This window comes from Phalaenopsis equestris, unplaced genomic scaffold (genome assembly GCF_001263595.1).
Source record: "Phalaenopsis equestris unplaced genomic scaffold, ASM126359v1 Scaffold000036, whole genome shotgun sequence".
Taxonomy (NCBI): Eukaryota; Viridiplantae; Streptophyta; class Magnoliopsida; order Asparagales; family Orchidaceae; genus Phalaenopsis; species Phalaenopsis equestris.
The window spans coordinates 390,244-403,506 of record NW_018164478.1 but is presented as its reverse complement, the minus strand read 5'-3'; the positions used below and the strand labels follow the sequence as shown (position 1 = coordinate 403,506).

The window sequence follows — 13,263 nt, the reverse complement described above, 5'->3', positions numbered from 1 at the left end:
TATATATATATATATGTATGTATGTATGTATATTTGTATGTTTGTATGTGAGTAGAGGAGGGGAGACAACTGTAATATTTAAGGTAAACGACAATAATTTCTTTATTTAATGTTTTAAGATTTTGTTATATTAATATACTAGTTAAGTATTCAATTTGATTCTTGTTAATTTATGTTAGAAAATCGAAGTGGAGCAAATTCTATATTATTGATTGAGGAGTTTTGAAGTATTGGAGGTGCTAATTTGAAGGAGGCAGCAAAAGTCGAGAGCAAGAAAATTATTTAGAATGTATTATGTAGATTATAGTAGATTCTTTTTATTGTCCGATTTTTCATGTTATCAGATAGGAAAATATGGACGTTAAATAGTTGCATAATGAAGTTAAATCATATAGATTTCTTCATATGTTAGTCATGATATATGCATGTTAAACGCTTCATATGGTTAGTCATGATATATGCATGTTAAACGTTGTTAACTTAATAGTTGCATAATGTGTTAGTTTATGACATGTTAAACGATATTAAATTATTTCACGATGTTTAAATTATAATAAAGATGTGTATATTAGCTTGTTGTTTTACTAGATTTATATGCAGATTATGATTTGATTTTTATTTGACCTTTACACCAAGAGTAAAGGTGCATCGTCTAGGTTATCGTATGACTGCTTTGCTGATGAGATAATATCGATTAGAGATTTGTTATGTTTTGATGGTACTCCTAAGAAAGATATGAATATTAATAGGATAAAGTAAGAGTAGAGTTAAGATTGTAGTAAAAGTAAATGCATATAGAATTTTAGAGTACTTTCATTTCAAAAAGATCATTAATACTACAGTATATTCAAAGCTTTTTTGTAGAGATTTGCAAGATTAGCATATTTCAAGATTTCTTACGTGGATATGAAAATTCAGCATGTTTATTGAATTCTTTTTCTTTGGTTTATGACTAGAGATCAGAGTTAAGTTGCACAATAGTTTAAAATTATGATTCTTTTTGGGTTATGTTTAGACCCCTCATTATGTTGCTTAAATATTTTTTTTTCAAGTTTTCGCTTTGATAATGATGAATAAAATTGGAGGTAATGTGTATAGGAGATGAGAACAAACAGAAAGACACATTTCTACTTGTTAATTTAATCGTGTTGTTTAGTGGCTCTGTCATGATATGTTTTGAATACTAAATTTTTAGTAATAGAAATAGAATAATAGAAAATTTTTCTCACCATTCGACTGTCCGTTTCCGTCATGGTTAACTCCAAGTCTCAGTCCATGTCGTGACAATTTGTATGATATCTGCATATGCATGATATAAAAGATTTGTATTATAAATAGTTGCACCTCAGAGTAAGTATGCATGTTAATAGATGAGTGAAAATGCCTCAGAAGAATGATTCTTATAAAGAATGAAATAGTTTATATATAAATGCTTGTATGTGCATGTTTAGAGTTCACCCCTAATTGTATGCGTAGATGTTTTTCTATTACCTCAGATGATTGTGATTGTTAAATCACTAACCGCTGTGCTAGTAGGATAAAATCGAGCAGGGGCGAGTAGACAGAGCTCGCCACCTCAGACAATTGTGATGTTTAGATTGCCAAGCGTTATGCCGACACGTTAATATCTGCCAGGTGTAGGTAAGAGCATTTCCGCCCCAAATGATTGTGATGTTTAGATCGTTAACCGTTGTGTCGACGGGATAATATTGGTCAGCTGTGTGTTAGGTTTTGTAGACGGTGATTCTCAAGCAAACAGATGTGTATGTAATGAGTATAAAGAGAAAGTAAAGTCGAAGTTAATGAATATAGAAGTTTAGCGGATTTTTATTGAGTTTCTTTGAGTAAAGGTCATTGGTACATGCATTAGTATATTTAAAGATTTCTTATATGAGTATGAAAGACCGGCATGCATATTGATTTTTTTTCCTTAAATTATTGTAGTTTAGAAATGTGATTGTTGTTGGGTTATCTTTAGATAATTCATTACGTTTTTTAATTTTTTTTCTTAGGTTTTATGTTTTGAATATGATGAATAGAAGATGTGCAAATGTGAATAGGAGGCGAGAATATCAAACGAAAAGGAATAAATGTTTGTTTGTTAATTAAATTGCTTTCTTTGGTGGCTCCTTCATGATAATTTGAATATTAAATTGTTACTAATAGAAATAGAATGATAGAAAATTGATTTTCACCGTCTGATCGTCCGTTCTCATCTTAGTTGATTCTAAGCCATGGGTTAGGTTGTGACGTCTCCTATTTTTAGAAAATGGATGTAAGGATCGATCTAATTTTTTGTCGTTTCGTTCTCTGCTTATAATATCTCTGTTTGGGGGTCTTCCCTCATCGGTTGTACTTGGATATGAGGTCCGCTATCTAATTATCATCTCTGAAGATGGTTCCGAATTGGAAGCGTTCAAATTTCTCTATTTACGTTTTTTCTTTTGCGAGACACATCATTTCCTCTCTAGCCGCGAATCGTCCGTCCATTTGATCAACCACAAGCTACGAGTTAATTTTCCAGGTAGTGTTGGGCCCCCATCTCGTAGGTGAATCACAATCCTTTTTTATCAGCAATATTTTCTCAAAATTGTGTTGTAATCGACAAATATGGGTAGTTATGTAGAGCGCCAACTTAAAAGAAGGAGGTTTGTGAAATTTCTAATTGAGGGCTATCCTCTCAATGAAAAAGATATTTGATTTCAGAGCGTGTGCCTAGCTAACCTGTCAATATAAAATTCTTAACATGTGCTAAATCACTCAATTTTTTGTTATTCATTTTCTAATATGCTTATAAAATATATCTTTCCGGTGCATATTAAGTCACAAGGAACTTACAAGAGCACGATCGACAAAAGTTCATTAAGGCGCTAAAATATGGAAAAGTTCACCTGAGAATAGTTTATGATCTATGATTTGAACAGACACGTTTTGGGCTCAATAAATAAAATAAAATGAGACATAAATCAAATATAATATCTAAAAATTGGGAGTGAGAATGAAGCAGTGATAATGGATTGTTAAGGTTGAAAACAAAACAAATAAATCCATTGGAGTGTTAAGAAAGAAATATACCTGTCAATATTGAGAATGCTTACATTGACACATTTAAGTGGGGTTTGATTCAATCAGCAAATGATGAAAATTTATTAGTGTTATAGTAATAGAGCTTATTGAATTTACCTTCAATGACAAAAGTTTCGTGTGATACAACAATTCATTTCTTTTTTTATGGATTCTTTTACAAGGCCAATATTAGGCTAAAACATCATTTTGTTTCCACTTTTTACAATTTTCAATTAAAAAAAAAAATTGTTGTTTGTTGATCCTACATGTACATAATGTTTGTTTGGGATGGCTGCAGCATTTTAAAAATGTGGTCATAAATATGTGGTGGAGAAATTAACTCTTTAGAAATCTGCAATGGGAATTTTAAATATATATTGTTTCCAGAAAAATTATGCAATAGTTTTGTTACAATCACTCCGATTTAACACGTCAAGTTAAAAAAAAATAACTTCCCACCACAAAAAAAATTTAGAAGCAGCTTGAATATAATTCCTTAAACAAAATTGTGGTTGCGGTTTGAAACGCAAAGCAAAGAGAAAGTTATCCTAAATGGACCCTTTAAACATTATCATTTTGCTCCTGCATTTTTTTTTTATGATTTTATGATTTAATGTTAATGGAACAATCAATATTTCTATGTGAACTTTATTTATTTTTTTTTATAAAGAATGAAAAATGATAACATCGGCGAAGTTGTGCGAAGTAATTAATCGCTTAAAAGTATAAATTTTGGAAAACAAACAACGCCAATAAAAATATATATATTTTTTAAAATCTAAACTAGGCACAAGTATATTGGCTGAAGAATATACTCTTAATTGATTCATTGCTGCGTTTGTAGGGTATTTCACATGATAGTTATTGATGAATTGGTCTTCAATGGTATTACTCATCCAAATCTTTTGTTGTTATACTTGTTACTCTACATTCCCATCATATTGAATTTCTTTTATAGGGCTTTTTTTAACTATGAATTATCTTAACGAATTACAACATCTGAAAGGTAAGTAAAATCCATGAAACGTTTCTTAGGACCTTCTCCTGTTATACTAGTTCATCATTAAAGAAAATGCCATTCTTCTTTTGGGATCCTGTTTTGCATAATTACCTCACTGCAATTCAATTTTAAATTTTCTTATTTTGTGTGTTCTAATTAGTAGAAAATTTGTATTTCTCACCATCATGTTTTGTTTTATTTTTCATAGCTATGCAATTAGTGAGGCTTCAATTTATTGGACTGCATTCATGGATCGTCTATTAACATTAGGGGATGATTGTTTTGAGGAAAAACAAAAGTTAGAAGAAAAAATGATTAACTTGGTTAACCTCTACTACCATGCTTTGGATGCTCCAAAAAGTGGCCTGAAGGTTTGTTTCCTTTCATACTTTCCCTTTGTGTAATAGTTGAAATTGTTTATCTTATTGGGGCTCTCTGATATTTGGTATTTTTTTCTGATAACTTCAGTTATTTTATTCTTGAAAGTTTGCCAATTTTGATGGGTCATATGTGGTTGATGTGACTACTATAAAGCTTTAGGTAGTCCAGCTGGGGTGGAGCAGATGCTTTAGACTTTTGCTTTAGTATTCTATTATTAGCTGTCATGAGTATTTACTGTTGTAAAAATTTAAACAAACACTACTGCTGATGTAAATTACAATGCTCTTGTGTACTCCGTGAAAATGATTATATACTTCGTTTTAAAGCCTTATCCGTAACTTTGTGTTTAGGTTGAAATTCCCAGGGAACTCAAACCTGATCTGTTTCCACACATAATGGGTAGAGCAAAAACTTACATTTCGAAGTCTATACTTGGTTTGATTTACGATGAGGTGGATGCTGTTGAGACAGAAGATGTTGCTCCAAATGGTAAACTTTTTCTAAATCTTTTGAATGACGTGCTTCTAGCATATTACATGTTGTATTTCTTTGTGGTAAATTTTTATTTAAACAGACATACAGTATCCTGCATCCATATAAATGCATGTGACTGTAGGCTTATTAAATAGTAAGTGCTTCTGTTGTCCAACGTATTTGGTAGGTAATTTTGTGTTTTTTGTTCGTTATAAAGTTACTGTATTTGCTCTGAAGTTATTGAAACCAATAAAGTTTCATGATGACGTTTTAATTTTATATAAACTATTTTCTTCTTTTTTCAATGCTTGCTCTATAATTTGAGTTATATTTTAAGTGTAATATTCATTAAATTTCTTGCCACTTGAGATTTTGTTCTTTTTAGATAATAATGTTTTTGGAATTAGAGGAATATAATAATTCCCAAAAGGTGCTTGAATTTTCCCTTATGATGTTATATTCTAAAGTCAATGTTTTCACCTTTCCGTTTTTTTGGAAAATTACGAGGTGCTTGAAGCTTAATCTATTGATAGCTGACACATCTAAATTTGAAGCCTACTGAAGGTGCACATGGATCGAAATCACAAAGTTTAGAGTGGACTTAAACCTTATGAATTTTGATTGTAATCATTTTTTGAATTAATTTTGTTTAAATTAAGTAGCATTGTTTTTTTGGAGTATTTTTTATTGTACATTAAATCTCATTTAGGGTCTTTTTGTGGCAGATGTAGCTTCTCAGCTTTTTAGCTGCAACTTAGCTGCCCCAGAAAGCTGTTGCGGGGAAGCTGACTGGTTGTTTGTTGTAGCTGTGTGAAAACAACTGTGTAGCAGTAGTTTCTAGACAAATTACTATTCCGTCCCTCTGTTTAGTAATATTGTTTGTAACAAAACTGTGACAGCCATATGTTTAATACTCACTTCAAAATAGTATAAAAATTCATATACACAACTTTACAGTGAATACCAAAAGTGCTAAAAAAAAATTGACTATTAAAATTACAATTAATATATGATATTATTTTTAACATGCAGACGGTGTATGTCCCGTGCTAGTGTTTTTCAGTGATGTTATCCATTCTCGATGACTATCGGTAGTAGAATCCACCAGACTGTCGGCCCACCGGAAGAATTAACACTTGTCTGTAATGTTCCGCGAGCACCTGTAGAACTGTCTCCCATAGTTATTGGCCCGACATTACGTCAGAAGGAAAGTCTCTAGTTCGCAGTGGCAGAGCAATCGTTGGGATGTACTTGAAATTTTGGAGCTCATCTTTCTTAAATGCTGCAAACTAGAATCCATTAGTCATAAGAACAGGTTGAAATTGCTAAAATAAGTAATAAATTACAATTTTTTGCAGGTGTCTCAAAAAAGTCGATATAGTAACCAACGAATCTTTCATTACATAAAGATAGCAGCCTTTGTAAAAAAAACAGGGTTCTTGATTGTCTTTAACCCACGTAAAACCAACCTCGCATGTTTCACATATGTATATCACTAAAAAAAGATCATCCAAAACACCCTCAAAAAAGCTTTGGCTGAAGAGAATACAGAAATTTGATTTCTTTCATTAGGATTTCACACGTGACACCAACCAACAGTGACTAACAGGTCATCCGAAGAACCCATAAGTTCAAACATCTCATCATTAATCCCTCAAATGAGATGTATGGGTTTTTGCACTGCAAGAAGACACCAGCTGTGATATCTGGTTTCTAAGGAAAACATACTCAACTTTTTTTTTATTTTCATCCCTCGGACGCTTGGGAGGTGAAGTGGACTCAATTTCATGCTGCTCCGGGCTTGAGACTTCAGTTGAGTCATCTGATAGCTGCGTTCCCAGGTTCTCAGAGTTTCCACCAAACTCTGTCTCTCTTGGGCAACATGCATAGTTCCCTATTGCAATGACTCCCTCAATATGTGATCCAGCTTCTCCTCCAATTCAGGCTCAACTCCACAAATTTTAAATTTCTTTGCAGTGGGCACGCCCAAATAAATTAGTGACGCTCCAATTTAAAAAAAAAAGTATTGAAATTGCCAAATTTATGAATGTTGTCAAAAATGCTTACCGTAAGTCTTTCAGTACACCACTCACCGGGAGTATCAATGGTTCGCTTTACCGGATCTCACCCTAATCCCGTTGATCCTCGTTTCAATTCTTCCAAATATATTCAATTCTTCTTGAGTTGATCTCACTTGTTCTTCAATTCATATGCATTAGCCACCCCAAGCCTCTTCCACAATCCCAAGCTATAGCCACCCCAAGCCACACACCATAATCCCAAGCCATAGCCACCCCAAGCCACAATTCTCCAATTCATATGCACTCACATCAATACTCAAGACACTTCCACAACCCCATGCCACAGCCATCCCAAACGACATCACGAGCCCAAGCCACATCAACAACCACCAAGAACTCCAAAGAACAAAACCTAAACCTTAACATCAATGCCCAAGCCACACTAACAACGCAATTTTTTTCCTTTTTTTGTTGGATCATCATGCAAACCACCCAAATGATATGTACTCACATCATGCCAAAGTCACAACAAATATAAAGAATATCGAACATCATATTGCTGACATCCTGAAGCCAAATCTTCATATTCATCAATACTAAAGCCACAACAAATATAAAGCATATCGAATAACAAAATCCTTATATTCATCAATGCCAAAGCCACAGCAAATGCCAAAGCCAACTTCTCTTTTTTGAGACAAAATGCGGAATGAATATATTCGTGATAGGGTTGGTGTAGCTCCTGTGACAGACAAAATTAGAGAAAGTCGTCTTAGATGGTTTGGTCATATTAAACGTCGACCATTAGATGATCCGATTAGGAGAGTAGATGTTTTAAATTCGACTTGTGTTAAGATAGGCAGAGGTAGACCTAGGAAGACTTGGGCTTATTGTATTAAAAATGATCTTAATTTACTAGAACTAAATGAAAATATGACACTAAATAGGACGCAATGGAGAAAAAGGATTCATGTAGCCGACCCCACGTAGTGGGATTAAGGCTTTGTTGTTGTTGTTGTTGTTGTTGTTGTACAAATTAACAAACAGAAAATCGAGCCACCGAGAACATCAAGCATTCACATCCATACCACACATTCATACGAATCCAACAAAAAATGGATGTGAATCCAACAGAAAATCGAGCCATCAAGTCACAAATCCAACAAAAAATATATTGTGTCTATGAGAAGAGGGGCATAACGATTGGGGACAGAGGAGGAAGTGGAACCAGGTAACGTGAGAAGAGGAGGAAGAGGGCTGACGAAGAAGGCGAACCGAATAATCGCAGCAATTAGGGCAGACGAGCGAAAGGGCATCCAGGTAAAAAATTGGGGCTGAAAAGCGGGACGTGAGGTCGAACCCACGGGCCGCATTTTCTCTTATTTTCCCCGCACCGCCCCAAACACCTCTCTTCAGCGGCATAGTGCCGCGCCGCTCCCCTGGCATCGCCCCAAATGGGCCCTCATTCATTTACTTGGCCAGGGTCGTTTATGAAAAGTATGTCAGCTAATAAGATTAGTTCTATATAAATATATAACCTAGTGGATGAATCAACAATTCTAAACTAAAAAAAATGAAAGAAAAATTGAAACAATATGCCTGTCAATTTTCTATGGCAAAAATACGCTTGCTATTGACTGACACATCTCTTATGAGCACAATAAGATGCAGCTCATACATCTTCTACTGTCTATGGTGATAAACTTAAGAAGCCTTGAACGTTGGGTATATTAATATACTATCTAACACCAATGGGTTAAGTTTATTTTTTTCAATATGCAAATGCAAGCATTTCTATATATCATTCATTTAGGATGCACCTCAGCATGCATTTTCCATTTGTATAAAAATTTGTGTGGAATAGTATTAATTTTTTTTAGCAGTTGAGACTTGCTCATGAAATTTACATGTCATTCATAATAATAGGAAGATCGTTCCTATTAAGAGATAAATTATAGCAAAGCTCTTCACAATAACTTCATCTCATGGATATCAAGGTAAATGAATTATAAAGATGTCAATAAAAGGCATCAAATGTAGAAGAAAAAGTCAATTACTGACTATGACATTAGATATAGCCACTTCAGCTTTAGGAGATTTGTTCCCCCAGCCATTCCGTAGATGTTGATCATCATAATTTAGTAACTATACATCATCTATATGATTACATGATCGGCATTTTTATGAGCTAACTGGTTTAAATTCTTCTTTGATTGTATAATCCATTAATTTTCCTCTTAATTAAAATTTTATTTCACTTGTTTAATCCTTAATAAAATATAGGTTGTCATCTTTCTTTAGGTTATACTCTTCAGTCCCTTTGCTAAATTGCTTCAGCATGAATGACGTATCCATTAATATTTTTTAACATTTAGACTTCCTAGTAAAATTTATTTTCCTATATTTCCATTTGCCATATTATTCAAACTGGCAATACTGAATCGGTCATCACTGATTAAATTAACACCTTTGATTTTGGAGGGCATAAACATTTTGTAGTGGCGTTTTCCTCTGGACTTTTGGGTCACACATGAGTTGAGAAGGGCAATAAGAATTCTACTTGCAGCGTGCCTCAATTGTTTACTATTCAAAATCAGGTTTTTTTTAACCCATGAGCTTTGATGTACACCTTCAAAATAAATGAAGAATCATGGCTAGACTCATGTTTAGGTTGAATAATACTAGTTAAAAGATTTGAATTATATGTGTTATTTTTATTTAAATTTTTTAGAAATTTCCTGTTTTTGGATTTTTTATGGTTCTAATATTTTTGTCAAACCATTTAAATTTGAATTTGAAGGTTTGAATAGTTTTAAACTTAGATGGAAAGCTTATTTATGTAAACATAACATGAAGGATGTTATGTTGATACTCGAGAATTGAAATTAGAATCTGTAACTTAGCTTATTTTATGCAAGTAAAGTCGTCATTTTCATATGATTATTTATTGATTTATTTTAATTCTTTTTTCCATGCGCTGTTTAGCTGTGTGGCTTATTCCTTGCTTTAGTGAGGAGATTCGTGATCCTTCCCTGAGTATATGGAAAAAACATTATGATGACTATAGATGTGAGATGAGGAATGCATTGCAGGAGCCGCGTGAAGACAAATTGCCTGAAAATGTCATCCAAAAGTATAAAAAGGTAGAATTACTTTTCATGAAACTTTATTGATTGGCATTTCTTTAATAACTTGTCCTAATATGTATATAAATATATTTATTTTTGTCAAAATATGTGAAGTTGCTGTATGGAGCAGCTGAATTTGAAGATAGCACTAGAAAAGAAGAAGAGATATTCAATGATGCTCTAGCAATATATCAGATTGCTTATAACATGGCCAAGTCTACTAATAGAGTTGGCTATTGCAGCTTCGCATGGAACGTTGCAGGAAGGGCACTTTGTTTGCTTCATGCCAGAAAGCAGGAAAATGATCCATCGATTTTATGTTTACGATCAGTTTTACGGGAAGTCTTTGGCTGATATTTCATGTAGATTATCTCATGGGCATAGTGTTGTAACGTTGTTTATTATTGTAGTTATTTAAGGACTAAAGCGAATGATTTTGAACTCTAGATTGGATTTTTAAAAGCAATATAATTAATTATTAACATAAATGCATAATACATGAAATTTGTTGGCTTAACGTCTTCTCTGCAATTGACCTGCATTGCTTATGTTAGGGATTATGAATTCAAAAGGAGATCAAAGTGGCCAGGCCAAGTATTTCAGTATTTAGTTTTTTCTTTGTTCAAATAAACCTCAAGTCCATATGAACAAGTATCATTTATTTGTAATCTTTTCCAAATTTATAGTTTCAGCCGAGAAATTTATTTTGTGAATTATGAACGCCTGGCTGGATTCCTTCCATTCTCTTTCCCAACAGGCATCTGAATTTATTTTTTTCAGTACAAGCTTTTTTCTACATTGAGTTGTACTTATTTATCTTCAATGTTCACACTTTGTATGCACATAGGTTCTTATATTACATATGCTTGTGAAGTATATTATTTTGTTTATAGTTACTATTGGGTCATTAAATTCTCTTTTATTTAAGCAAAATTTGCACAAGTTGTGCCATTAGAAACTAATTTTATTTGATTTGAGTGAATGTTTGTTGAGTCCAGTTCGGCTCAACCTGGCATCGGTTTCATAGCGTCAGTTCGAATCTGATATTATGGCTCTTTTTCCTCATTCAGTAACTCGCTTGATGGCTCCGGTTTTGGGAGGCAGCGCAGCTTATTTGTGTTCCCCTTCATGTCCTCATCACATACACAACTTAGAAGCAAAGTAAACCTATAGAAGTGGGTGTTGTTATTTGTCTTATAGTTATTCTTATGAATAAAGTTTAAACTTTCAATTCAATAATTTGAAATGCACTTGTGGTATCTTTTGATCAGTGGTTAATAAATTTGTGGATGATGTTTACACTTGGTTGGCATCTTAGGCCAGATAGTCCCAACTGAGGACAAGGCAAGTAGGGTGGTTTGGTAGTGCTGACAAATCTTAATATGACAAGGTCAAAAAATGTAGGATGGTTTGATGAAGTTTAGTTTCTGTCCCATCAAATCTTTTTTACAGGGAGAAAACCATCCATTACTATAAATCATGTTAAAGTATGAATAACTTATAATTTAATGGGTTGCAAGATGTTTAAGTGAAAATTCTGGACATTATTTTTGAAAATGCATTGGTGCACTTTTGTACATTGTCAATGATGTAATTTCATGTTCAGCCGAGGCCGGGCTTCTTAGTAACAAATGCAAACAATGTTGTGTAGTAATTGTTGTCGATATTATCTCCTTTGTTTCTCCGAAACATTTTTTTATTTTATGAACAAGTGTGATTGATGTTTTTTTTCATTGAAGTAAAATAAGCGATAAGCCATTATAGAATCTCTCTAATAACTATAATTCAAAACTCAATATTTGTCCTACAGGACCACATGTTGGACATACAGGTGCATACACCATTGGCTATTGAATGATGTCACCACATCTATCTGGGTTCTATTTTAAGGTTTGTTTTGTTCATCCATATTTCGTTAAAGGATAGTTTAGGATTTAAAATCCAATTTGGTTGGCTTTAGAAGAGTCAATGATTTGGTGCCTTCTTTGATTGGAAATAGTTCATAATAGCAAAATTTTCTTATGGACCCAAACCTAATTTAGGTAGGGCTTTTTTTCCATTTGATCTACATAAAAGCATTTATGTTTGAATTCTTAATTTCTTTAAAGAGAACTTAAATTGTGTATAAAATAGTAAGAACTAGTTTGTGATCGCTCATGCTTTTGTTGGGTTTATTTATTATGGTCTGGCTCGAGACTTGAAATTAATCAAGGCGAGTGCAGATGGTCGGATGGTTTGAATTTAATTTTCTGTATTAACTTAATATGTAATCGATGAAAGAGTCGCTACAAATTAAATTAAAACGGTGCAATTAAAATTATATTGTAATTAGTTATCCCGATCATCTATGAATATATTCTCGTTCATCGTACATCTTTTAATAATTTAGTTAAAGTTGAAAAGTTAGTTAAAAAAATAGTAGGCTAAAAAAGTTATTTAATATTCATACTTTTAAATTACAGTAATACAAGAAAGAAATCAATAATATGCATGTCAATTAAATTTTTTAATAAATTAATATAAATATTTGAGGCTATTCAGAGAGTCTTACTATACTAATGTCATATCAATATCATTTTGTATCTATACAACCGTCAAAAGTGCACCATCTAAAAATTATATTACTTGAGGTACTTCAGTATCAATTTGTTTTTCCATTTACGTGTATATTATTGTTCATCCACTAGTACTATCAATGGATGCTCCATCTAAGCCAAGAATGCACATCAAGCATACTATATATCATTTTTTTTACATTAGAAATATCATACAATATCTTTCTTTTATAACATGTAAGTGTAGTAAGGATAAATATTACAAATCATTCTCATTCATTTCTAGATGATCAAATTCAATAATAAGCTAGAATTATCATATTCTAGTTGTAGTAACAAGATATATTTACTAATGATACCTTAATGCAAGTGATTTAGAAGAAATACAATATTATCATCAGAATTTGGAAGTAAAAAAACTTACGTTGATGACGCTTAATTCGATAAAATTTTGCCTAGACGTCGACTCTTTTAAAGTGGAAGCCTAACGTAAACATGATATAAAAATTAATTATTTATTTATTTTAAGTAAACTATTAACTTTTTCTTATTATTTAAATATTAAATTTCTATTATTTTTACTTTATGTAATCCTGTTTATTATTATTATTATTATTATTATTATTATTATTATTATA

At 32.4% G+C, this 13,263-nt stretch overlaps 1 protein-coding gene across 2 annotated transcripts in view; it reads left to right on the top strand.

Annotated features, from left to right (window-relative positions):
* LOC110018923 (probable RNA-dependent RNA polymerase 5) overlaps nt 1–10,551 on the top strand; it is a gene marked incomplete at its 5' end in the record, with an annotated part of 126,057 nt that extends 115,506 nt beyond the window's left edge. The window contains 4 exon segments of one of the 2 annotated variants that reach the window (XR_002293409.1): nt 4,275–4,437; nt 4,798–4,936; nt 9,424–9,539; nt 9,928–10,008. Coding sequence is in view for 1 of the 2 variants with exons in the window: in XM_020716400.1 (XP_020572059.1) it covers nt 4,275–4,437; nt 4,798–4,936; nt 9,928–10,085; nt 10,185–10,424 (700 nt within the window). 2 annotated transcript variants of the gene reach the window in all.
* Nucleotides 10,552–13,263: the final 2,712 nt, after the last annotated feature.